The sequence below is a fragment of the Rhinopithecus roxellana genome, chromosome 6 (genome assembly GCF_007565055.1).
Source record: "Rhinopithecus roxellana isolate Shanxi Qingling chromosome 6, ASM756505v1, whole genome shotgun sequence".
In the NCBI taxonomy this organism is placed as follows: Eukaryota; Metazoa; Chordata; class Mammalia; order Primates; family Cercopithecidae; genus Rhinopithecus; species Rhinopithecus roxellana.
This window is the reverse complement of record NC_044554.1, coordinates 154,859,916-154,886,562: the sequence shown is the minus strand read 5'-3', so window position 1 is coordinate 154,886,562 and position 26,647 is coordinate 154,859,916. Positions and strand designations below refer to the sequence as shown.

Here is a 26,647-nt window from a genome sequence, read left to right as displayed (position 1 = left end):
GACCTCAGATGATCCACCCGCCTCTGCCTCCCAAAGTGCTGGGATTACAGGCGTGAGGCACCGCGCTTAGCCCCTCCTCATGGATTCTGTAGTGTTGGATTCTAGAATTAGTCACTGACTTGCTTCCTTTCCCATTCTGCATATTCTCTCAAAGTGATTTCATCTGCTTTCTTGGTTTCAGCTACCATCTGTATATAGTAAAGATTCCTAAATATAAATTTCCAACCCAGAGTTTTCTCTTGAACTTCAGATTTTTATCCTACATAAAACTGACAGCTCCCACGGATGTCCCCAGGGGTACTTCAAACTTACTATATTCAAATCTAACATCATCTTCCCACCAAATATTTTCACCTGTCTTTATTTCCCTCAATTCCTTTTTTTTTTTTTTTTTTGACAAAGTCTCACTCTGTCACCTAGCCTGGAGTGCAGTGGTGTGATCTTGGCTCACTGCAACCTCCACCTCCCGGGTTAAACTGATTCTCATGCCCCAGCCTGAGATTACAGGTGGTATGCCACCATGCCTGCTAATTTTTGTATTTTAGTGGAGATGGGGTTTCACCATGTTGGCCAGGGTGGTCTCAAACTCCTGACCTCAGGTGATCCAACTGCCTTGGCCTCCCAAAGTGCTGGGATTACAGACGTGAGCCACTACGCTCAGCTAGTTCCCTCAATTCTTTCAATTCTTTGTCCCTTATCCATGGGGAATGAAGGGAGAAATATCAGTTGAGAGGGTGGAGTCAGAAGGTTGGCCTTCCCTTGCTCTGGCATCCTTAAAGTTTTTTTGGCCAGGCAAGGTGGCTCATGCCTGTAATCCCAGCACTTTGGGAGGCCTAGGCAGGTGACTGTACTCCCAGCTACCTGGGGGCTGAGGTGGGAGGATTCCTTGAGCCCATCAGGCAGAGGTTGAAGTGAGCTGAGACTACACCACTGCACTCTAGCCTGGGTGACAGAGTGAGACCCTGTCTCAAAAAAAAAAAAAAAAAAATTGATGAGAGGGGAGAATGGAACCCGCAAAAAAGATGGAAAAGAGATGGAGATCAGAGGAGAGCCAGAAGAGAGTTGTGAAATTCAAAGGAGTGAAGTGAAGTAGGGCTAGGTGAGGTGGCTCATGCCTGTAATCCCAGAACTTTGGGAGGCCAAGGAGGGCAGATCACTGGAGGTTAAGAGTTCAAGACCAGCCTGGACAACATGGTGAAACCCCATCTCTTCCAAAACTACAAAAACTTAGCCAGGCATAGTGGCACACATTGGTGGTCCAGCTACTTGGGAGGCTGAGGATGGAGGATCCCTTGAACTCAGGGGGTGGAGTTGCAGTGACCCAAGGTCATGCCACTGCACTCCAGCCTGGGCAACAGAGTGAGACCTCATCTCAAAAAATAAAAACCAACAACAACATAAAAAAACAAAGGAGTGAGATAGGAGGCAGGATTGGACTCTGGAGGTGGAACTCAGACACCACAAAAAAGTGTAGACTAGCTAAAACAGGTCTGGGGTGGAAGCAGCTTGCCATAAGATACACCCACAAGTGTGCATTGTCAGTTTACCATTGCCATGGCAACACTGCCCCTTTCCATAGCAGCGACCCAACAACCTGCAAGTTACCACCCTCATCCTAGAAATTTATATATAAACTGCCCCTCCATTTGCATATAATTAAAAGTTGGTATAAATATGAATGCAGAACTGCCTCTGAGCTGCTACTCTGGGCACACTGCTTACGGGGTAGCCCTGCTCTGCAAGGAGCAGTATCTCTGCTGCTGCTGTGCACTGCTGCTTCAACAAAAGTTGCTGTGTAAGCCAGGTGCGGTGGCTCATTCCTGTAATCGCAGCACTCTGGGAGGCTGAGGCAGGTGGATCACCTGAGGTCAGGAGTTTGAGACCAGCCTGGGCAACATGGTGAAACCCTGTCTCTACTAAAATTACAAAAATTAGTCAGGCATTGTGGGATGCACCTGTAATTCCAGCTACTCAGGAGGCTGAGGGAGGAGAATAGCTTGAACCCGGAAGGTGGAGGTTGCAGTGAGCTGAGATCATGCCACTGCACTCCAACCTGGGCAACAGAATGAGTGAGACTCTGTCTCAAAAAAAAAAAATTTTTTTTAAAGACAGCGTCTTGCTACGTTGTCCAGGCTGGGCTCAAGCAATCCTCTTGCCTCAGCCTCCTATATTGTTGGGACTACAAGTGTGGGCCACTGCCACTATGCCCAGCTTTCGTTTTTCTTGTTTTTGGTTTTTGGTTTTTTAGAGGTAGGGCCTTGCTCTGTCACTGAGGCTGAAGTGCAGTGGCAAAACCGATCATAATTCACTGCAGTCTTCACCTCCAAGGCTCAGCGATCCTACTGCCTCAGCCTCCTGAACGGCTAGGAGTACAGCCACTCCCCACAACACATGGCTAATTTATCTTTTTTTCTCTCTCTCTCTAGAGATGTGGTCTCACTATGTTGCCCAGACTGTAGTAATAAATAAAAAATTTAAGTCCTGGTAATTGTTTTTTGTTTTGTTTTGTTTTCTTTTGTTTTAGACAGAGTTTTGCTCCTGCTATGCAGGCTGGAAGTGCAGTGGCATGGCCTTGGCTCACTGTAACCTCCGCCTCCCAGGTTCAAGTGATTCTCATGCCTCAGCCTCCCTAGTAGCTGAGATAACAGGCGCCTGCCACCACACCCGGCTAATTTTTGTATTTTTAGTAGAGATGGAGTTTCACCATCTTGGCCAGGTTGGTTTCGAACTCCTGACCTCAGGTGATCGACCACTTCGGCCTTTCATAGTGCTGGGATTATAGGTGTGAGTCACCGTGCCCGGCCCCATGTTGGGTTACTTAATAAACCAACCCTAGGTCTGCTCAGACTTCCTGTTATGTAAGATAATAAAATTCCTTGGCTGGGCTCGGTGGTTCACGCCTGTAATCCCAGCACTTTCGGAGGCCATGGCAGGTGGATCATGAGGTCAGGAGATCGAGACCATCCTGGCTAACACGGTGAAACCCTGTCTCTAGTAAAAACACAAAAAGAAATTAGCTGAGCGTGGTGGTGGGCACCTGGTGCCCCAGCTACTCGGGAGGCTGAGGCAGGAGAATGGCGTGAACCCAGGAGGTGAAGGTTGCAGTGAACCGAGATCGCGCCACTGCACTCCAGCCAGGGTGACACAGCGAGACTCTGTCTCAGAAATAAATAAATTTAAAAAATTAAAATAAAATTCCCTGACTGCTTAAACTACTTTTGGTTGCAGTTTCTTGGTACAGGTGAAACATCCCAACTGGCATAAGGATTGAAAGAGGAAATTTTGTTACAGGTATTTTTAAGAAAGATGAGAGTACAATGGAAGACAAGAGAGGGCCTCACGGGGCCTCCTTTAGGGCAGTGTTACTCAAAGAGTGGTTCATGGACCGGCAGCATCATAATTATCCTGGTATTTGTTAGGAATGCAAATTACCAAGGGCTTCACCCTAGACTGGTCAACTCAGATTCTCTGGGGGTGGGACTGGGGCTCTGTTTTTTTATTTTTACTTTTTAAGGTTACATAGTATTTTACATATTTATGGGGTATCTGTGATATTTTGTTACGTGCACAGGATGTGTAATGATCAAGTCAGAGCATTAGTGATATCCATCACTTTGGGAATTTACCCATGTTTTGGAAACAATTCAACTCCTCTCTTCTAAGTTTTTGTTATTGTTGTTGTTGAAACAGGGTCTCTGTCACCTAGGCTCTGGAATGCAGTGGTGCAATCAGAGCTCACTGCAGCTGCGACCTCCGTGGCTCCAGAGATCCTCCTTGCTTTAGCCTCCGAGTAGCTGGGACCACAGATGTGAACCACCACACTCTGCTATATATATATTTTTTACTTTTTGTAGAGGTAGGGTCTAACTATGTTGTCCAGGCTGGTCTTGAACTCTTGGGCTCAAGTTATACTCCCACCTTGGCTTCGCAAAGTGCCTTCCAACTATTCTGAAATATACAATCCATTGTTGTTAATTATAGTCACTACTCTGCTTTTGAACCATAGAACATAAACCTTTTTATCTAACTGTATGTCCTTCATTAACCTAAATCTCTTCATTTCTCACCCAACCATTCCCAGCCTCTGGTTTCTTTCTACTCTCTAAATTTATGAGATCGATTGTTTTTTAGCTGCCACAGATGAGAACATGCAATATTTATGTCTTTCTGTGCCTGGCTTATTTCACTTAACATAATGACGTCCATCAACGTTGTAGCAAATGACGTGATTTCATTCCTTTTCATCTGTGTTTAAACAAGGTCTCCCTCCAGGGATTTTGATGCAACTAAAGTTGGAGAAAACACAGACCTAGGACACTCCTACAGCTGAGAGTGTGATGGTCTAACAGAGGAAATGCTGTGCCACCAGCTCATCTTTGCCATCCTGGAGCTGTCTAATCTATGACTCAGTTTTCTTTTCTGTCACTACACAGTGAGAAGGAGATGAGGAACTGGGTGTGAAAACGGTTTGAAAAGAAGCATGGTTGTGCACGCCTGTGATCCCAGCACTTTGGGAGGCTGATGAGGGAAGATAGCTTGAGGCAAGGAGTTTGAGACCAGCCTGGGCAACATGACAAGACCCCATTTCTTAAAAAAAAAAAAAAATTTTTTTTTTTTTCTTTTTTGAGACAGAGTTTCGCTGTTGCTGCTCAGGCTGGAGTGCAGTGGCCGTGATCTCGACTCACTGCAATCTCCACCTGGCTTCAAGCGATTCTCCTGCCTCAGCCTCCCCACTAGCTGGGATTACAAGTGTGCCACCACGCCTGGCTAATTTTGTATTTTTAGTAGAGATGAGGTTTCACCATGTTGGCCAGGCTGGTCTCAGCCTCCTCACCAGAGGTGATCCACCAGCATCGCCTACCAAAGAGCCGGGATTACAGGCGTGAGCCACCGGGCCAGCCAAAATGTAAAAAAATCAGCTGAGCGTGGTGGCGCGGGCCTGTGGTCCCAGGTACTCGGGAGGCTGGGGAGGGAGGATCGATTGAGCCCAGGGTTTGCAATGAGCTATGATGGCGCCACTGCACGTCAGCCCGGGCAATAGAGCGAGACCCTGTCTTTTAAAAAAAGAGAAAATGGCTTGAAAGGGCTAAGAACCTTGAGCCCCAGGAGAGTCCCTGCGCTGACCGAGCCTCTGGGGCTGAACTCCGCCTCCCAGCCCAGGAGCATCTTGCGGAAGGGCCTGTCTCCATCTCTATGTCCCGGTGGAAAAACGGTAACGGTGGGGAGTCACTGTCATTATTCACTGAACTCAAGTGCTCCGATTTTGGGTCTTCTCGTTCGGATTCCTGCGTCAGTGAGTGGGGAAGGACTGGACACCCGGGCGGTGCCCTGCGGCTCCGGGCGGAGCCAGCCGCGGTCGCGGGGCGCAGCCACCTCAGCCCTCCGGAAAGGGTGCTCAGGCCTTCCATTGAGGAGACAAGGACCCGCTGCTCTGGGGACAGACACTCGATTAAGTCGTGAGCCCTTGTGTGAAGAGATCAGGGGTCTACCCTGACCTGCGCGGGAACCGTCCTCACAGCACAAGCAGAGGCCCAGTTAAGAGAGCGTAGCGGCCCACCACCTCCGGGTCTCCCGGAGAGGGCGCACCCGCTGACCAGAGGACCAATCAGAGCACGGCAGGCCCGCAGGCCGCCCCCCAGGGACCACTCAGGCGCAGGCCGCTGGCGCTGCCTGCTCTTCGACTGGGCGAGCTTCCTGCCAATCACGGCGGAATCAGAGCGGCGTCGGCCAGTGGCGCTAGGCGGTCGCATCAGGCCAGCGGCTGGGCGCAAGCGGGTCGGCGTTGAGTGAGCCGCCCCCCTCCCGCCTGCGCACTGCCTCTCGGCCCCCTCAGGCCCGCCCGCAGCCGGCCGCGTCATGCCAGGCGCTGCTAGGCGGTAGGGAGTGCCCGGGGCCGCCGCCTCCGCCCGCCCGCCCGAAGCCGCGCCCACTGTCCGGAGCCAGAGGGATGGTGGTAGTCACGGGGCGGGAGCCAGACAGCCGTCGCCAGGACGGTGCCATGTCCAGCTCCGACGCCGAAGACGACTTTCTGGAGCCTGCCACGCCGACGGCCACGCAGGCGGGGCACGCACTGCCCCTGCTGCCCCAGGAGGTACCCGGGCGGGCGGCGGACCGGGGGAGCGTGGGGAGGGGCGCGGGGGAGAAGCAGGCGCCGGGCATCGCTGACCTTGGCAGGTGGGCGGTGCCGGGGTTGGGGGCGGGGCCCGCGTACCTGCGCCCCTCCCCCCGCCCACCTGCACCTCCCCCGCCCACCTACGCCCCACCCCCGACCACCTGCACCCCTCCCCACCCACGTTCAGCCTGTCAATTGCATCCACTAGATGTGCTTCCCCATTCCCTACCCCCTCCGCCCAGTACTCTCTGGGGTGATTTACTCCCATCCCCACGTCCCACGTTTACTGAAGATAGGCGGGAGGGTGGGCCGTGGGAGGGGGACCCTGGAGCCCCGAGAGCCGATGGTGTCTGACCAGGCACGGTGGCTCAAGCCTGTAATCCCAACACATTGGGAGGGAGGATCGCTCGAGGGCAGGATTTGGAGGCCAGCCTGGGCAACATAGCCGGGGCCCCGTCCCTACTACGACTGGAAAAACAAAAAAAGGCATTTTGGGTTGGATGAATTTTAGAAAAGAAAAGAAAAAGATGTCTTCTAGAGAATCCAACAGGATGCTGTAGTGATTGCCCGCACCTAGTCTCCAGCTGCCCAAGGAACAAGGCAAGGAGCTGTCTGCAGATCAGGGGCAGGCCAGTTCATAGATGTAGCCACAGTCACCTGGCATCCCATGGCTTCCAGTCACAGGCTGCTGTGCTCTGATGCACTGGGGCTTCCACGGGTCTTAATGTGTGTGATACTATCGTGTCAACACCGGAAATGACACTCGAGACAGGAAAATATACCAGGCATGGTGGCTCACATCTGTAATCTCAGCACTTTGGGATGCTGAGGTGGGAGGATTGCTTGAGCCCAGGAGTTAGAGACTAGCCAGGGCAACAGTGAGATCCTGCCTCTACAAAAATAAAAATTAGCCAGGCTTGGTGGTGTGTGCCCGTAGTCCCAGGTGCTCAGGAAGGTGAGTTGGGAGAATCGCTTGAGTCCTGGTGGTTGAGGCTGCAGTGAGCCGTTATTGTGCCACTGTGTCAAGCCTGGGTGTGACACAGTAAGACCCTACCAACAAACAAAAACAAAAAAAGCAAGAGAAGGGAAACAATGCCAGGTGTGGTGGCTTACACTTGTAATCCCAGCACTTTGGAAGGCCAAGGCAGGAGGATTGCTTGAGGCCAGGAGTCTGGGACCAGCTTGGGCAACACAGACTCCATCTCTACAAATAAAAAATAAAGAGGAGGGAAGGTGAAGCATTACTGGATACCGAAGATGGCTTCTAGGAGGCAGGGACTAAGATAGTGCCAGATCCAGGAGCATGTAGTATGTGGAGTCCCAGGACAATGGATAGAGGCCCTCAACAGGCTGGGTTAGGTGATGATGCTCTTGGGAAGCAGATAGTATTGTGCAGGGATTGCAAGCCCCATACACACAATGTCATGGGAAAATGAGCAAAAATCTGGAAGTAATCCCTGCAATTGGAAAAAAGTCATTAGTCACAGTGGTGCTATTTTTTTGTTCACTGTCATTGGGAAAATGATGTGGTTTGAGGGAAAGAGCGCAAGACCACAGACTGCAGACCAGGGCCCCACCGCCAGCTCCCCCTGCTGATGACATTGCCCCATGTGAGCTCCAAAACTGTTTCCGATGACTTTTGTCCTCTCTGCTTCAATCCTCTCGTCTCTAATATGGAGCAAACACTTGGATTGGTATGAAGTATCTTTGGAAAAGGTTTAAAGAGCTCCAGAAATGTTAAGTATTATTATTCCAAAATGATATCTGAGCCCTTGATATACACATAAAATGGTTTTAGAGGACCTACAGAGTAGGCACAAGGCATTTTCATGTCCTACGGGTGCAGAAGAGTAACAGTGCATACACACACAGAGGTGTAGCTCCCTGTCTATTTTGTTCATTCATTCAGTGAATTTTGGGTCTTTATGTGAACCAGGCACTGCCCGAGGCCCTGGGTCAGCTTTATTTAATGTATTTGTACCCTATTTTATTTCACAACGGATTTGAAAGCTGGGAAGGGAACTGTGTTCCTTTCCTTTCCACTAGACAAGCAGACTTTCACTGGAGCAGGAGAGATGTAATAATGAAAAGGATGCATGGCTATAATCCCAGCACTTTGGGAGGCCAAGGCAGGCAGATCACTTGAGGTTAGGAGTTTGAGACCAGCTTAGCCAACATAGTGAAACCCCATCTCTACTACAAATACAAAAATTAGTTGTGGGTGTGGCCATGCCCACCTGTAGTCCCAGCTACTTTGGAGGCTGGGGCAGCAGAATCTCTTGAACTCAGGAGGCAGAGGTTGCAGTGAACTGAGATCATGCCATTGCATACTAGCCTGGGTGTTGCAGTGAGATTCTGTTTAAAAAAAAAAAAAAAAAAAAGATGCATAGGGATAAAATTTGAATTGATCTGGAGGAAGTTTGTGGGAAGATTAAAGAGAACTTAAAATGACCTCATTTCTTTCAAATGCAGTTTGGTAGAAACCACAAGCAGTGCAAAACAGGGGGGGGGGAAAAAAAGCCTTGCATTTTAAGGGAAACCTCAAGCTTCTTAGGGTACATTTATGCCATCATTTTCATGTTCCTCACTCAGCCCTTGCCTCCAGAACCTTAGCTGGACTGGAGACCAGTCTCACTTAACAGATTAGGAGAGGAGTAGGTGCCTGGAAGTATTCAACACACAACTACTGAGCTCTGCTGTGGGTAGCCCGTGGTTGGTGACCAAGATGCTTTCCCTGTCTTTGGGAAGCTCGAGGTCTAGTGGAGTGAATTGACAGAGGAAAATAATTGGCAATGTATTGTGCTAGGTGCTATTATAGAGGAGAATGTGGCACACGATGAAAGCACAGTCGAAGAATGTGTCAACTCTGTCCTGGGGGGAGGTGAGGGACAGTAGAGCAGAAATGCTCACAGATGAGGGAACTTGAATAGAAATTTCTGGAATGAGTAGATGCCACTAACCTGTATGGTACATTGGTGTGAATTAGAAAAAGGGCACATAGCAGATCACTCTCATCCAGGTGCTTTTATGCAGTGAACAACCTGTAACACTATATGGGGCCATTTAACTTGCCATATAGACAGAAGAAGAAGGACAGTGGTAAGAGCGGTTTGGGCACAGAAGACACTGAGCAAGAGCACTAAGATGGTAAATTCAGGAAGTGAAAGGCTTGAGCTCTAGAGCAGTGATAATGGGGTTGAGGTGAAGAGACCTGATTTAAGAGCTATCAGGGGACCGGGTGCAGTGGCTCACACCTGTAATCCCAGCACTTTGGGAGGCCAAGGCGGGTGGATCATGAGGTCAGCAGATGGAGACCATCCTAGCTAACACCGTGAAACTCTGTCTGTACTAAAAAAAATACAAAAAATACAAAAAAAAAAAAAAATTAACATGGTGGCAGGAGCCTGTAGTCCCAGCTACTTGGGGAGGCTGAGGCAGGAGAATGGCGTGAACCCGGGAGGCAGAGCTTGCAGTGAGCCGAGATCGCGCCACTGCACTCCAGCCTGGGAGACGAGAGCGAAACTCCATCTCAAATAAAAAAAACAAAAGAGCTATCAGGGTTTGAATGGGTAAGGCTTGGCAGGTGATGAGGGTGGGGCAGAGGGAAGAGAGAGAAGAAAGTATTCAGATGGACCCCTGGGCTTGAGTGACTGAATGGTGTGGCACCAATCAGACCGGAGAGAGTGAAGATGGAGCAGCCCCAGCTCTCATTCCCCGCTGCCTGCCTGAGAGCCCTGGTGATTTCTTTCCAGTTTCCTGAGGTTGTTCCCCTTAACGTCGGAGGGGCTCACTTCACTACACGCCTGTCCACACTGCGGTGCTACGAAGACACCATGTTGGCAGCCATGTTCAGTGGGCGGCACTACATCCCCACGGACTCCGAGGGCCGCTACTTCATCGACCGAGATGGCACACACTTTGGGTATGTCTCTCCCTGTACAATCAACTTTGTAGTGCTAGCAAGTGATTAGCCTGGGCTTGAGTATGGGACTTTGGTATCTTCCATAGTACCTAGAAGAGGAGGTAACATATTGATGGAATTTAATAAATTGGCTTATTGAAAGAGATCAAAATTTTTTTTTTTTTTTTTGCCAAAGGAGACAAAGACAGCCAGAGAAATTCCAAATAACACACCCTGGCTGGATGAAATTGCCTCCATCCTAGACAGTTAAACAGTTTTTATTTTCAGCTGGGCGTGGTGGCTCATGCCTGTAATCCCAGCACTTTGGGAGGCTGAGGTAGGTGGATCACTTGAGGCCAGGAGTTTGAGACCAGTTCACTACAGCATGGTGAAACCCCATCTCTACTAAAAATACAAAAATTAGCTGGGTGTGGTGGCTCATACCTGTAATCCCAGCTACTTAGGAGCTGAGGTAGAAGAATCGCTTGAACCTGGGAGGCAGAGGTTGCAGTGACCCGAGATCGTGCCTTTGCACTCCAGCCTGGGCGACAGACTGAGATTCCATCTCAAAAAAACAAAACAAAACAAAACAAAATTTCATTTTTATTTATTTATCTAACTATATACACATGCACACATAGACATACACATACACACACACATATATGTATATATATATATGTGCTCTGATGCACTGGGGCTTCCACTGGTCTTAATGTGTGTGATACTATCATCATTATATATATATAGATAGATAGATGATACAAATAAATGATGATATATACTATCATCATTATATATATAAATAGAGATGGGATCTTGCTGTGTTGCCCAGAGTGGTCTCAAGCTCCTGGCCTTAGGCAGTCCTCCTACCTTGGCCCCCCAAAATGCTGGTATTACAGTATTTATTTAATTTTAGGTGTTTTTTTGTTTTTTGGGGGGTCTGTTTTTTTGGAGATAGGGTCTTGCTGTATTGCCCAGGGTAGAATGCAGTGGCTGTTCACCAGTACCATCATAGCTCACTGCATCCTTAAACTCCTGGGTCAAGCAGTCTTCTCACCTCAGCCTCCTGAGTAGCTGAGACTACAGGCATGCGCCACCACACCTGGCTATCCCACGCAATATGAGACCAGGAAGTTGTCATCTGTGTGGAGAGGAATAAGTGTAATCCCATGTAGGGGGGTAGTCTAAAACAACTTGGAGAATACCTTTAGATCTGGATTTTGGGGCTCAGCCTTGCCATGGGAAGGAAGCGTGGTGTGTAGTAGTGGTTACCAGACTTCTTTCAGTAGTTTAAAACAGTAAAAAAAGATGAAAGACTGATATAGTGTTGTTCTCCTTTAATTTTGACAAGGAAAGTCTTTTAAAAAAAAAGAAAAAACATCTGTTGTTCCTGTGACGTAACACTAAAAGTGGCAAAACACAATCTCAACAATAGCAAAATAGCAGCCAGGCGTGGTGGCACTTGCCTGTAGTCACAACTACTTGTGAGGCTGAGTTGGGAGGATTGGTTGAGCCCAGGAGTTGGAGGCTGCAGTTCAGCCAGGGCAATAGAGTGAGACTGTCTTTTTTTTTTTTTTTTAATCAGAGTCTTGTTCTGTTGCCCTAGCTGAGTGCAGTGGCATGAGCATGGCTCACTACAGCCTTGACCTCCCAGGTGCAAGCAGTTCTCCTGCCTCAGCTTCCCAAGTAGCTGGGACTAGAGGTGCACACCACCACGCCTGGCTGATTTTTGATTTTTTTGTATAAATGAGGTTTCACTATGTTGGCCAGGATGTTCTCGAACTCCTGAACTCAAGTGATCCTCCTGCCTCAGGCTCCCAAAGTGCTGGGATTACAGGCTGTGCCTGGCCGAGACTCTTTGTCTCTTAAAAAAGAAAACAAAACCTTTCCCAAGAAAGGACTTCTGACAATCTTACACATAAACAATTTAAAGACTTTGTATCTCAGGTTCCATGTTTGTGAAATGAGAAATAATTATAGCTGCTACACAGGCTTGTCAATGAGGATTATATAAAGAGCCTTGGTATGACCCCTAGCCATGTCCTTTTCAGAGTACGTGACTGGAACTCTTAGCTCTTTCAGTCTGACATTGGAGATGACTAGAGACCTTGAACCAAGTGTCCAGGAGGCAGAAACTCTCCAATCACTGCATCTCTGTGCTGGCCTGCAAGTAGGATTGCCCACATTGTGGGAAAGATCATTTTTATTCTCAGAAAGGAGCCCTTGGTCAGATAACTTGCTTGGAAGCATCTGGGTTTCCCCAGTGGGCTATCAGCTGCCTCCAATGCTGAGAAAACAAAGTGTCACATCGCTCTGCAGAACTATAAAAAGATATTTGTTTGCAGGCTGTTTGGGGAAGGAAAGTGCCGGCTCCAGCTGGCAGCTCCCACAACACCCTTAGCTGGGCCTTGCCCCAGGGTTTTGTTTTTCAGAGCTCACCAAGGTTTGCTGAAGATTTAGAAGGGATTTTGGGGAGGGGGGTCCGGGTTTGACTTGAGGTAGATGTGCCCACGCCCAGGTGGCCACAGCTAGAGAGTGACAGCGCCAGGCAAGGGCACAGCAGAAAGCAGGAGATGGCGACATTCATACTTTGGCTGATGAGTTCCTGTGACCTATGATTCATCAGCAGCAGATGAAGTTGTTGAATGACTCAGATAAAATAGGGGGTTCAGGGCATTTCGTAGGGTGCATTTCTTGCTATACAGCTTGTGCACCCCTAGCATCCACCGTGAAGGCTGCTTGGGCCTCCACCTGGGGTCGTTCCCCATTGTCATCAGCTTGCCACACTCTGGTCCAAATGCTTCTGCTGAAGCTGGACCATGGTGGATGTGGGTGTAGAGTCAGCCATGGCTGGATCTGAGCCTCTGGCAGCGGTGGCTACTTGAGCAAGCATGTTCCTGAACCTGGCTGGGCCCCACTTGAGCCTCATTTATGACATAGAGATAAGATAGCACACACCCCCAATGTCATTGAGAGGATTACATGGGATAACCCATGAATAGTGGCTGGCACCGAGTAATACTTAGTGAGTGTTAGCTGGTGTTGTATTAGGTCATAGACTAAGCTGTTATTGAGGTAGCAGCATAATCTTGGGGTTTACTCACTCTCTTCCACACGTACCAGTGATGTATCTGATTACTCTTAGCACTAAATAATCTGAAAAGCTGGTGGCTTGCACCTATGGTCTCAGCTATTCGGGAGGCTGAGGCAAGAGGACTGCTTGAGCCTAGGAGTTAGAGGCTGCCTTGAGCTATGATTGCACCACTGCCCTCCAGCCTGGGTGACAGAACAAGACCCTATCTCTTAAAAAAGAAGAAAAAAAAATCTGAAAAGTGAATTAGAAGGACGGAATTTTTATTTTAAGAAAATGCAATATGTGATTTTATTCAGCCCTGGAACTGTTGTTTCAGACATTATGGTTAGGCATTTTACCTGCTCTGCATAGCTACAGAATAATACTAGTGGCAAGGATGGAGAACACCTAGAACTCTTCTGCATTGCTGGTGGGAATGTAAAATGCTGCAACCACTTTGTTAACCACGTGCTTACCCTATGACCGAACAATTCTACTCCTGATACTTACTCAAAAGAAATTTGTGCTTGTGTCCACTAAAGGTTTTTTTTATTTTGAGATGGAGTCTCACTCTGTAACCCAGACTGGAGTGCAGTAGCATGATCTCAGCTCACTGCAACCTCCGCTTCCCAGGATCAAGCAGTTCCCCTGCCTCAGCCTCCCGAGTAGCTGGGATTACAGATGCCCACCACCATACCTGGCTAATTTTTGTATTTTTAGTACAGATGGAGTTTCACCATTTTGGCCAGGCTGGTCTCAAACTCCTGAGCTCAAGTGATCCACCCACCTTGGCCTCCCAAAGTGCTGGGATCACAGGTGTGAGCCACCGTGCCTGGCCTAAAGGTCTAATATAGGAATGTTTATCCCAGCTTTACTCATAATAGCCAAAAACTGGAAACAACCCAAATGTCCATCAAAGAGACAACAGTGTAAATAAATTATACTATATTCATGCAAGGGTATACTTACATAATAAATAATAATAACAAACTACCGGTTTGTTTTTATTTATTTGGTGGATAAATTTCAAAAACATTATGTTAAAGGAAAGAAGCCAGGTACGAAAGAGAACATACTGTATAATTCTATTTATATGTATTTCAAGAAAAGGCAAAACTCATCTTTACTGATCGAAGGAGAAGTTAGAGTGGTTCCTTCCGTAGGGATTACCTGGGAAGTAGCATGAGGAGCCTTAAGGAATGGAAATGTTTCATCTTGGTCTATGTGTAGTTGGATGGGTATATTCATACTTAAACAAAATTGAACTGTACAGTTAATATTTGTACATTTATTGAATATTTCACCTCAATTCTAAAACAAATGTATATAAAGGGCTAGATGTCATATCTTTCCATTATACTTACATATGCCTAATAATACCTAATATTATATCTAATAATAGTAATTATAGTTGCTTACTGATAACAACAACTGGTAACACTTATTGAGGCTCTACTCTGTGCCAGTGATTTTCTAATCACTTAATTCCCTAATACATTATGAGGTTTTATTGTTTTCTTCAGTTTTACAGACAGGGAAACTGAGGCATGGAGAGGTTAGGTTCATTTACCCAGTGTAACACAGCTGGCAGTCTAGTTTTAGATTTTGTCCAATGCACTGTATGGCACTGCCCAGGAGCATGAGCTCCTTGTCACTGACACTCTTTCCTTCCTGCTCAGAGATGTGCTGAATTTCCTGCGCTCAGGGGACCTCCCACCCAGGGAGCGTGTTCGAGCTGTGTACAAAGAGGCCCAGTACTATGCCATCGGGCCCCTCCTGGAGCAGCTGGAGAACATGCAGCCACTGAAGGGCGAGAAGGTGCGCCAAGCGTTTCTGGGACTCATGCCCTATTACAAAGGTAAGGGTTAGCTGCCCAGGATGGTGGGTATGTGGGAGGCGGTCTGCAAGGCATCTGTGAGTGTTTAGGTCTCCACCACAACACCGGGGGCAGCGTTCATCCAGATTACTCAAGATGGGAGGGAGTGTCGTCCCCTCCGAGTCACACTGGGGAGAGATTCCAGTTAAGGTGGTCCTACCTGGCCTGTGACAGTCAGCAAATTGTGTTTCAGAAGGACAAACCTCGTCCCATTGGCTCTCCTTTGCTGTAGAGAACCATGACCCTTGTTTCAGTTTGTGCCCTTCATTGGCTCCCTGATTCCTTTCCCCGAGAAATCTGTCTTTCCCCTCCTGCATTCTGCCATCCCCCTCCTGCATCCTGCCATCTTCAGGACTGTTTCTCTGTGCATCTCTGCCGCCCTGTCCTGCCCCTTCATCCCAGTGATAGGTGTTGTGTTCATCCTCATAGACCACTTGGAGCGGATTGTGGAGATCGCCCGGCTGCGTGCAGTCCAGCGGAAGGCCCGCTTTGCCAAGCTCAAGGTCTGTGTCTTCAAGGAGGAGATGCCCATCACCCCGTATGAGTGTCCGCTCCTCAACTCCCTGCGCTTTGAGCGGAGTGAGAGTGACGGGCAGCTTTTTGAGCACCACTGTGAAGTGGATGTGTCTTTTGGGCCCTGGGAGGCTGTGGCTGATGTTTATGACCTGTTGCACTGCCTGGTCACGGACCTCTCGGCCCAGGGCCTCACCGTGGACCACCAGTGCATCGGGGTGTGTGACAAACACCTCGTGAACCACTACTACTGCAAGCGCCCCATCTATGAGTTCAAGATCACATGGTGGTGAGTAGTGTTGGTAGGCAAGAGTCCCATCAGGGAGGATGTCCACCACACTTGGTGGCTGTGGGAGTAAGATCCCTGAAGGGGCTGCTGACTGCCCCAGAATCTGCCGAGGTGAGGACCGAGTCCTGAGGCACAGCTCCCAGGGGACAGAGGTGTAGCTCCACTCTCCCTGACTGCACCTCAGGGTTGGGCTCAGGGCTTGCGGCCTACAGGCACTCCGGCCAGCGCTCACCTGGCCTTTCCTCAAGGCATGGTAGTCTTTCCTTGAGGCTGATAGCTAGGGCTTGACCAGGAAGTCCCGAGAAGTTTCGTCACCTTCTTGACCTTGCAAGAGAGTTTCTGCCCATTTTAGAGCCACATTATCAAATCGATGAGGCCTAATCACTTCCTCGACACTGTTCAAGCGTCCCTCCCTTGTTCTTAGTGTATTGGTGTGAACATGGAACATGATGGGGGATTTACCTGACCAGCCACCCCATAGCCCCTGGCTGAAGAAGAAAGAGCATCTTCTGTCCCACTGCACCCCTTCTCCTCCAAGAATAGTTGCCCACATTCCTAAAATGTGGAAAGACTTCTCTTTTACTTCCGGAGCATGTTTTTCACCACCTTTTGGAGATTTAACCATAGCTGCCAAAGCTATGCACCCAGTTGGCCTTAGAAAACCACAATGTTTACAGCCCTGTCTTAGGGCCACAGCTTCTCCTATCTTCCACCACCCTCCTTGCTTGCAGGGTTGTCTTCTCACAGGGCTGGAATGCAAATTTCAGAGGCTTCTTTTGAAGATTCCCCAAGTCAAGCAGGCAAGATGCCTAGATCTTCTGTTATGTTTGACATGTAACATCCTTTTTAGAGGCTCAGAACACCTCCTTGGCTGCTATCTCATGTGTTAGAATCCAATTTGTGGTGAACCTCTTTGGAAGGGGCCCCCTCTTTAAACCCTGTTGCTCTGTCCTGGTAACATTCTCCGAGGAGAGCATGTCTTCTGAGAAGGTAAAGGAAGGGCCGGATGAGACACACAGCTATCCTAGGAGCCGTAGGAAGACAGGGAAAACCTCCCTTTTGTTTTATTCCTCACTCCTCTATTTTTGTCTTACTTCTGTATATTTTGTTTTACTCCTCACTCCTCTATATTTTGTTTTACTTACTCCTCTATTTCAGAAATTGAAAAAGATCCCCAAGGATCTGTTACTACTGCATTTCCTTCTTGCTCTGTCTACAGCCTGGGCCAGCTAGTCAGGGTCTGGACATGCAGCTCCTAAAGGAAGAACTGTGTAGCACCACTGATCACAATGTAACATTTCCATGCTGCATTAAGGGCGTCTCTCTGTAATCATGACTGTACCTATCTCTTCCTGGGTATTCTTGAAGGGAGATTTTTTTTTTAATGTGTAAAGAATTGATGTGAGCCAGGAACATGTCTATAGTCCCAGCTACTTGGGCACACGCCTGTAGTCCAGGCTACTCAGGCACACACCTGTAGTACCAGCTACTCTGGAGGCTGAGGCAGGAGGATGACTTGAGCCCAGGAGATGAAGACTGTAGTGTACTGTGATCATGCCTATGGCTAGCCACTGTGCTCCAGCCTGGGCAACACCACCGTTAAAATAAATAAATTAAAGGAGTTGGGGAGGACAACCTCACTGGTCTCAGACTTACAGGACCAGATAGATGAGACGGGTATAGGGGGAGCTGAAGTCTGTGTTCATATGAGGAAAAGAAGACCAAGCCCTGGGACTTTGGTTGAATTCCTCTGTGGGGCTGGAAGGCAGTGACCTCCTGTTCCCTATTTGTAAACAAAGATTCCAGGGCATGGTTTTGCACTCCTGTTGTACTCTTTTAGAGGTGGAAAAGAGGTGAATACTGAGATCTTAAGAGGAAAGAACAGTCATTCATGTTCTGAGATATGTACTCTCTCTATTGTTCTCATATACAAAGGGATGGTCTCTTTTTTTGGAGCTGATGTCCCTGCTTGGAGGTTAGCCCAAAAACATGGCTCTTGCATTGTTCTAAGATAAAAGTCTTTGATTTCGGTTCTTCTGATTGGTGTTACCTACTGCCTAATATGTGTTCATTTTTTGACAGAGAGGCAGACTATTGAAAAAGTCTGTGTGAACAGAGAGCAGTTCATTAAGCCCAATGCTTTCAGTAATGTGGCCTTGACCCCTTCTGCTAGCCCCCATCCCATGGAGCATTGCAGGGCTTGGTTATTTAGAGTCCATACATGCAAGCCAGGGAGAAACTTGTTTGCTCAAATGCAAGTTTGCTCAAAAACAGGTCCTGAAGGCTGGCTTAGGGTTACAGGGATGCTGGGTAAGAACCCTGTTTTTGTGTCTCTCGCTGGAGAAACCCCTGTTTCTCTGACTCCCTATGTGATCCTCACAATAATGTCTTCTGTGCCACTGTAGGACACAAGGCTCTGGCCAGTAGAGAAGACAGAGAGGTGACACTGGGCAGCAAGCTGAGAGCTCTTTCTAAATAGAGTGAACGAATTCAGTGGTCTAGTTTCGCCATTCTCTGATGAGAAACCAAGGCCAGGCTGAAAAGTGAATTAGATGTGGTGGATTGTGGTAATGGCCTCCAAATAAAGGGGTTATCCCTGTGGAAGTGATTTCTCCCCATTTGATCCCTTTTCAACTCTAAATGGCCAGGCCCAGAGCAGAAGTAGGGTTGGGTCTGGCAGGAAGGCTCCAAAGGTTGAAAGCTTCTCCCTGATCAGAAGGAAGTGCATCTTTATAGACATTATGTGTAATGTCAGTAAATCTCTCTTGCTTGACAAGGGACTGGATTCATCTTGCCTTGAGACAGGCCAGTAGTTATCAGTGAGTCAAACCAAAGTGAAAGTTTCAGGAGATGAGACCACATGGTGCAATGCTCGCCATAATAAAATTCCTTAAAGATAAAAAAGCTAATGTTATAGCAATGAAAAAGACTGAAGCAAAACCACACTGAAATACATCCCATTCCAGGGGAGGAATTCTTTGCGTAACACTCTAAATCAAAGGAAGGAATCATCACCTTCCTTATTCTACCTCTGCCTTGTTCACCAGGCTGCCCAGTGCTTACCATGCAGAAAGCAGTCAGCTGTACTCTGGAAGTTTCTGTTCTTTCCTGGGGCTTAGGATATTCTGGGAGCTGTCTGAGCCTTGTGCCTCAGGCTTATCAGGTGATATAATCTTCCTGTTCTGGGTTGCTTGCTGGAGGACTAGGAAGTGACATTTATAAGACACAGGCGGCGTTAGCATCCATGTGTGGTCTTGGTCTGAACCAGCTCTTGAACAGGTTAAAGCAAACAGCAATAACAAAACAAAAACTACCCACACTGAGCATTTTGATCCCAGTAATATTTCAAATATTGTCCTTCTGCATATGTTCTATCCATATTTGATTCCAATATACATTATTAAGCTTTCTTGGGTACTATTTTTCTGGGGCTCTTGCATGAAGATGGTGCCTGTCTCATGATCCTTAAAGGAGAGAGGCTTTTTTCATCCAAAGCTGGAGTGTTGGGAACTGGGGTGGGAGAGGCACTTTTTGGAATTCTGAGAGAATCATATCTGTGTATATATGTATTGAGTGGGGAAGGATGGGGGTTGGCAGGGGTTGAGGGAGGTGGGAACAAACAATGGGTATGGGAACAGGCAGTCACCTCGAGTCACCTGGGTCCGTCGTCGTCCTTCTGTACGGTGTTGGATTTATGTACACAGTATAACACTTCCTGTGTGAGTTCATGTACCTATCTGTGAGTGCTTTGGTGTATGGAGCCTCAGTACACTCCAAGGGCATTAAAGTCAAGAACTAGAACCTGCGTGCTGCGCCTTTCTTTTTTAGAGATGTGCGCTCATCCCTTCTCTGACCCCCACTTTGTCAGCAAATATTTTTTATTTCTGGTTAAAATGTGGTATGTTTGGGGATGCTCCACACAACAAGACAGGCTTTTCCCTGAGACCAGCAGCTGAACTTCTGCCCTGAAAGGGAGGTGGGCCTCTTGAGGACCCTGCTGGAGTTACTCTAGACTTGTCTGTTTCAGGTAGGCAAGTGCCCACCCCAGCCTAGGCAAAATCTCTGTCCTCTTCTGTTGGGAGTTCTCCAAGGAAAGAAGAGACTACAGGTGCAGTCACGTGTGTGGCTCACAACCATATCAGGTACTTCTAAAATAAATTCCGCCTGTCATATCACCACTTCCTTTTCAACAGGGAAATAAGTGCTCTAAATTTATGTGAGCCTCAGTGGTTAAGACCCTTTCTTGGCTGGGCGTGGTGGCTCATGCCTGTGATCCCAGCACTTTGGGAGGCTGAGGCGGGCAGATCACAGGGTCAGGAGATCGAGACCATCCTGGCTAACACAGTGAAACCCCGTCTCTACTAAAAACAATACAAACAATTAGCCGGGCGTGGTGGCGGGCCCCTGTAATCCTGGCTACTTGGGAGACTGAGGCAGGAGAATGGTGTGAACCCAGGAGGCGGAGCTTGCAGTGAGCCAAGATCGCACCACTACACTCCAGCCTGGGCAACAGAGCGAGACTCCGTCTCAAAAAAAAAAAAAAACCCTTCCTTAAGGAAAATGGACGTAAGTTGCCCTTCCTTTGAAAGCAGAGCTTGACGCCTTCCTGGCTAATGAACGTCCTCATCAAGATGCCCCTTGGAGTCACATCATGAATTAACGCAGAAAGGTGAGTTCCGAAGCTCCAAGTAGCTTCATACCCTCCAATTGCTTCCCTTAAATCTGATTATTCTGGGTTTTAAACAAAAACACTGCATCATCTGTGCCAAATATATTCCCTGACCTAATTACTGAGCACAGTCACATAGTAATAGTACACTAACAATACAGGCTGGAAACTGAAGCTCATAGAGGCATAGTTTCCCCAAGAGTGCAGAGCTAGTAAGTGAAAGAGTCAGCATTCAAACCCAGAGCCCCTTTCTGAAATCCTCAGGGTTGTTCAACAGCATGATCCTCCCTTCCTCCTGAAAGCTAAGTATCCTCCTTCCGAGGTTCAGGGCTTGACTCTGCCTGACCTGTGAAGATTTGGAAAGCACATATCTAGGACAAGTATTAGAAAGTCTTCGGCCGGGCGTGGTGGCTCAAGCCTGTAATCCCAGCACTTTGGGAGGCCGAGACAGGCGGATCACGAGGTCAGGAGATCGAGACCATCCTGGGTAACATGGTGAAACCCCGTCTCTACTAAAAAATACAAAAAATCTAGCCGGGCGAGGTGGCGGGTGCCTGTAGTCCCAGCTACTCGGGAGGCTGAGGCAGGAGAATGGCGTAAACCCGGGAGGCAGAGCTTGCAGTGAGCCGGCCACTGCACTCCAGCCTGGGCGACAGAGCGAGACTCCGTCAAAAAAAAAAAAAAAAAAAGAAAGTCTTCATATTTCAGGAGGGCATTCTGGGAAGAAAGGAAAAAAAATCTCCCATAGATGTTGTATTAGTCCATTTTCACACTGCTGGAAAGAACTACCTGAGACTGGATAATTTATAAAGAACAGAGGTTTAATTGACCCACAGTTTGCATGGCTGGGAGGCCTTGGGAAACTTATAATCATGGCAGAAGGCGAAGGAGAAGCAAGGCATGTCTTACATGGTGGCAGGAGAGAAAGTGGGGAGGCCAGGTGTGGTGGCTGATGCCTGTATAATCCCAGTACTTTGGGAGGCCGAGGCAGGCAGATCACAAGGTCAGGAGATTGAGACCATCCTGGCCAACATGGTGAAACCCCATCTCTACTAAAAAGCAACATATAAAACAATTAGCTGGGCATGGTGGCATGCACCTGTAATCCCAGCTACTCGGGAGGCTGAGGCAGGAGAATTGTTTGAACTCAGGAGGCGAAGGTTGCAATGAGCCGAGATTACACTACTGCACTCCAACCTGGAAACAGAGTAAGACTCCATCTCAAAAAAAAAAAAGAGATTGGGGAAAAGCACTTTTAAACCATCAGAGCTCATGAAAACTCACTATCACAAGAACAGCATAGGGAAAATTTACCTCCATGATCCAATCACCTCCCTCCAGGTCCCTCCCCTGACAAGTGGGGATTACAATTCAACATGAGATTTGGGTGGGGACACATAGCCAAACCGCATCAAATGTGTAGCCCTAAGTAGCCCCTGTGTTAAGGGGGTAGATGGGGCTCCCAATTTACTGACCTGAGTGAGGGACACATCTACTAGGTGAAGGAGGCCCTGCTCACAGGGTGATGAATGGAATATGACAGAGTAGGTGAGTCATGGCTCCTTGGCTGGACCCCAGGAGTGGGATGATCTGGAACCATCTGAGTTAATGAGACTCTGGAAGCCCTGTATAGGGCTGTATAGCCTACTTCCGAAATCAGAAGCGTAACAGAATGGGAGGCTCCTTAGTGTAGTTCAGGGGATGCCGTGTGCCTGGCTTGGGACTCGTGGCCCTTGGACTCAGATCTCTATACTGCCAAGTGTCCCTTCATCATTCTTGTGTAGATGACCTCTTCACTAGCTTTACTTAATTTTGGTTTGTTGAACTTACAGCATGTTCCCTTAGCTTTTATTTACTTACCTTTAGCTTTCTTTTAATTCCTTACCATTCTGTTTTTCCTATCATGGACTTTAGCTTAATTTCCCTGTTTTTTTAAACATAATTTTAAATTTTATTTATTTATTATTATTATTATTATTTTTTTTTTGGAGACAGTCTTGCTCTGTTGCCTAGGCTGGAGTGCAGTGGTGCAATCTCAGCTCACTACATCCTCCGCCAGCTGGGTTCAAGCAATCCTCCTTCGTCAGCCTCCCAAGTAGCTGGGATTACAGATGTGCCACCACGCCCGGCTAATTTTTGTATTTTTAGTAGAGATGCGGTTTCACCATATTGGCCAGACTGGTCTCGAACTCCTGAACTCAGGTGATCTGCCCGCCTTGACCACCCAAAGTGCTGGGAGTACAGGCATGAGCCACCACACCAGCCTAGTAGTTTTTATTCTGAGCTAGGATAGTTACGTGCTTTTCTTTTTCCCTTCCCCAGTCATGTCTACAGTGATCTTATTTATTAGCTGTGAACTTAGGTACCTCATTTTTTCTCAGGTGAATACCTGCTTCTAATATCTAAATGCAAAGGAAGACTGACAGTATTACTATAGAATTCATAGATGTGCATTATCTAGGTAGATTTAAAGGACAGAATTTTGTGTCTTCTTCCAAAATGCACCCCCGACCCTCCACCACACCACACACACACACACACACACACACACACACACACACACACACACACATAAACAGAGCAGCCTTAGGAAGACGGCAGTTCAATTCCTGGACTGCAAAGGACTTCTTCCATCACACACTTGTTTTTCCTGAGGAATGACATGATCTGGAGATCCTAGGTGTCCCCCCTTCTCCAACCACTTGACACCAGGTGGACACAGAGCTATTGTACACCAGGAGAAGATCCAGTCAACTGTGGGAAAGACTGAACCATCCAGAAACACTCCATAACAGGGGTCTGTCATCAGATTATGATGTACCTTTTCTAGCCACTTCTGGCCTCTATGTCAACCTTACTCACCCTAAAACAAACATGACTTCTAGAGGATTCTCTTTTTTTTTTTTTTTTTGAGACGGAGTCTCGCTCTGTCACCCAGGCTGGAATGCAGTGGTGCAATCTCAGCTGACTGCAACCCTGCATCCTGGGTTCAAGCAGTTCCCTGCCTCAGACTCCCAAATAACTGGGATTACAGGCGCTCGCCACCACACTCAGATAATTTTTGTATTTTTAGTAGAGACGGAGTTTCACCATCTTGGCCAGGCTGGTCTTGAACTCCTGACCTTGTGATCCACCCACCTCAGCCTCCCAAAGTGCTGGGATTACAAGCATGCCCCACAGCACTCGGCCAGGATTCTCTTAATAATACAGACTCTCATTTCTTCCCCGTATCATATGATCCTTTCAGATGGCCCAGCCCCAGTAGATTTTTGGAATGGAGGTATCCATACTTTTCTCTGTCATTATTAAAATCAAGAAATAGAATCACATAGCAACACAAAACTTGGAGCTTGACCCTCATTAAAAGAAACTTACAGGTTCAGAGTCCAGTTGAAGAAATCTTTGTATCTTCAGTATTTTTGTAAAGAGGTCTGGGTGGTATCGTGAGTAGGCTTAAGTCCCTACAATGTGTATGAACTTTTATAAATGCCTTGGGTATCCAGTTTCTCAACACAGCATCTTCATCACCAACTGTACCTCAGCTGACTCTGCCCCAAGGGCCCACCTGTGTGTGCACATGTTGCAGGTGTTTACTGTCCCTCTCACCATGTCCTCTCCACCTCTCCCCTCTGTAACTGTCCTGTCTTTGGCATTTGAAAGCTGATTGGCCACTTCTGGCCATGCCTTATCTGGTACCTGCCAGTCAACCATGACAGTGATGCCATACCCAGGACTGTCTGCTGCTTATTCTCAGGCAGGTAGGTGCTCTCAGCACTAATGTCCCTTGCTTTCCAGGTCAGCTTTTACATCTGGCCTGCTAGGCACTGGAGAGCATTTTCAGTCTCCATAGCAGCAGCAGCAGCAGCAGCAGCAGCAGCAACAGCAGCAGCAGAGGATCCTGCAGGCTCTATATCCACCTAAGGTAAGGTAAGGTGGATACACATCCTGGAAGCGCTGCATCTACCTCCACAACAGCTGCAGAGGATGCCTGTAGGATCCCACTGAGCAGACATACTAGCTTCACCTTCAGCACCAGAAAGGAAGAATCTAATTATTTTGCCTGGCCAGGCATGGTGGTTCACACCTGTAATCCTATAGCACTTTGAGAGGCAGAGGCAAGAGGATTGCCCGAGGCCAGGAGTCCAGGACCAGCCTGGGCGACATAGCAAGATCCTGTGTCTAAAAAACCAAAATTCAAAAACATAAGCCAGGCATGGTGGCCTGCACCTGCAGTCCCAGGTACTTGGGAGCCTGAGGTGGGAGGTTCACTTGAGCTCATGAGGTTGAGGTTGCAGTGAGCCATGATTGCATCGCTGCAGTCCAGCCTCAGTGACAGAGCAAGACCCTGTCTCTAAAATAAAAAGTAAAATAAGTAAATATTTTTCTTGGAAATTGAGTTCACCACGAATTTCTTAACAAAAATATGAACTTCACTAATGAGCTGACCACATCACTGTTAGATGAAATGGGGGAGGCATTATTCACTCAGCACTCCCAGGAGTCAAGGCAGAATGTAATTGCTTCCAGACATATTCAGGGGATATTCCACCTATTTATCTAATTTTATTTTTCAAAGGCAGCTGTATCTGGAAACTCCCATTGGTTCAGAGAGGCAGAACAATGAGAGGAAATCCCCTGTCCAGTTACCTGCAGGAATATTCCACCACTTCCATGGGCTAGAGGATTCCATTGAGATGGAGTTTATGATTTGATTTTGAACACCTGTCAGCACTGTTCTCTGTTTGCATGACAATTCTGACCGTTTTGTGGCAACAACACTCCTGGGACAACCTGGATTTGTGGATTGAGATCCAAAGGTAGAATTTCCAGACAGTCCAACCAAGGTATCAAGTGATGTTTCCAGAGTGGAAGGCTCTCACCGTGTCCCAGGATTTCTGGGGTTTATAAGCAGTACTGGCCATTTGTGACCTGTTTTTTACCTAATCATTCTGTCTTTTCAGGACATGGGTTTACCCGATCCCTGGCTAAGGATCCAGCATTCCAATAGCTGAAAACCCTGTATATCTTTTCTCCTAGCCTGCCTTACCCGAGACACACTTGAACCCCTCAGTAAGGCTATACAGAGGGCCATGAGCAGGGGCAGCCTGTCCCTTGTTTCTACAGCTCCATGATGAGGGGTTGGCTGAGGCCAGCAGTCCTCGTAGGTGTCACAGTTGCAATATAATCAACAGTTTTAAGGTCTAGAGGCACCTTTTGAAAGAACCCTTTCAGGGATGTCTATCCACAGCAGCCTGGAGCAGCCAAGGTGAACCTGAGATTTTGACCCACACAATAAGGGGGGCCATTCCTTTTCAAATATTTTGGCTTCAGAAGACACTTCATTACCTATGCAAATATTGAGAGATTAACAGAAGTTCCAGCTCTTATGCCTGACTGAGAAAAGGCACTGCAAGTTGCAGTTAGGTACCCATGAGAAGCAGAGGTCAGCTGAAACCCAGAGCTTCCCAAAGTGGAATAGTCCCCAGTGGGGACTATTCCTGATGTCCCACCCAAGAGAGGAAGATGAACTCGGGCGCTGCTGCTCTGCCCAAATGCCATTCCACGTGCATTCACATGTCACCCATTCAAAATAAATAACATGGCATTATTGGAACCTTATATCTGACATGTAAGACCAGCCTACATATTAGGCTGGGTGCAGGGGCTCATACCTGTAATCCTAGCACTTTGGAAGGCTGAGATGGGCAGATTGCTTGAGCACAGGAGTTCCAGACCAGCCTGAGCAACATGGTGAAATCCGGTCTCTTATAATTAAAAAAAAAAAAATTTGGCTGGGTGTGGTGATACATGACTGTAGTCCCAGCTACTCAGGAGGCTGAGGTGGGAGGATTGCCTGTGCCCAGGAGGTAAAGGCTGCAGTGAGTTGTAATCAGGCCACTGCACTCCAGCCTGGGCAACAGAGTGAGACCCAATCTCAAAAAAAAAAAGTCTACACCGTCATTGTCTCCTTGGGTCATCTGGCCTGTATTGTATTTAGGGTCATTTGTATTAGAAAAAAATCAGAAATCACAGTAATTTGAATAATTTATACCTTTAATTAGGGAAGTGAGGGATCAACAAATAAAGGTAACTATAAAGAAACAGGCAGGTCAAGAAAGGGGCTGGAGCAAAATGGTGACATTTTTGGCTAGCCATTGTGGGAGAGAGAGAGGACAAAGCAAAAATGCAGCACCAGGGCCAGGCAGGGTGG

At 47.7% G+C, this 26,647-nt stretch overlaps 1 protein-coding gene across 2 annotated transcripts; it reads left to right on the top strand.

Moving 5' to 3' along the window:
- Window positions 1-5,674: 5,674 nt before the first annotated feature.
- Window positions 5,675-24,544, top strand: KCTD7 (potassium channel tetramerization domain containing 7). 2 transcript variants are annotated; one of them, XM_030933212.1, is made up of 7 exons: window positions 5,675-6,091; window positions 9,865-10,034; window positions 14,769-14,947; window positions 15,395-15,468; window positions 19,795-19,909; window positions 20,360-20,436; window positions 24,232-24,544. In XM_030933212.1, exons 1-6 carry the CDS (start codon window positions 5,948-5,950, stop codon window positions 20,425-20,427), a joined length of 750 nt encoding a protein of 249 aa, XP_030789072.1. In that variant the 5' UTR covers window positions 5,675-5,947; the 3' UTR covers window positions 20,428-20,436; window positions 24,232-24,544. The 2 variants fall into 2 exon arrangements, with proteins under 2 accessions (XP_030789072.1, XP_030789071.1); XM_030933211.1 differs by lacking the exons at window positions 19,795-19,909; window positions 20,360-20,436; window positions 24,232-24,544 and having other exon boundaries at window positions 5,692-6,091; window positions 15,395-19,568.
- The last annotated feature ends 2,103 nt before the right edge of the window (window positions 24,545-26,647 follow it).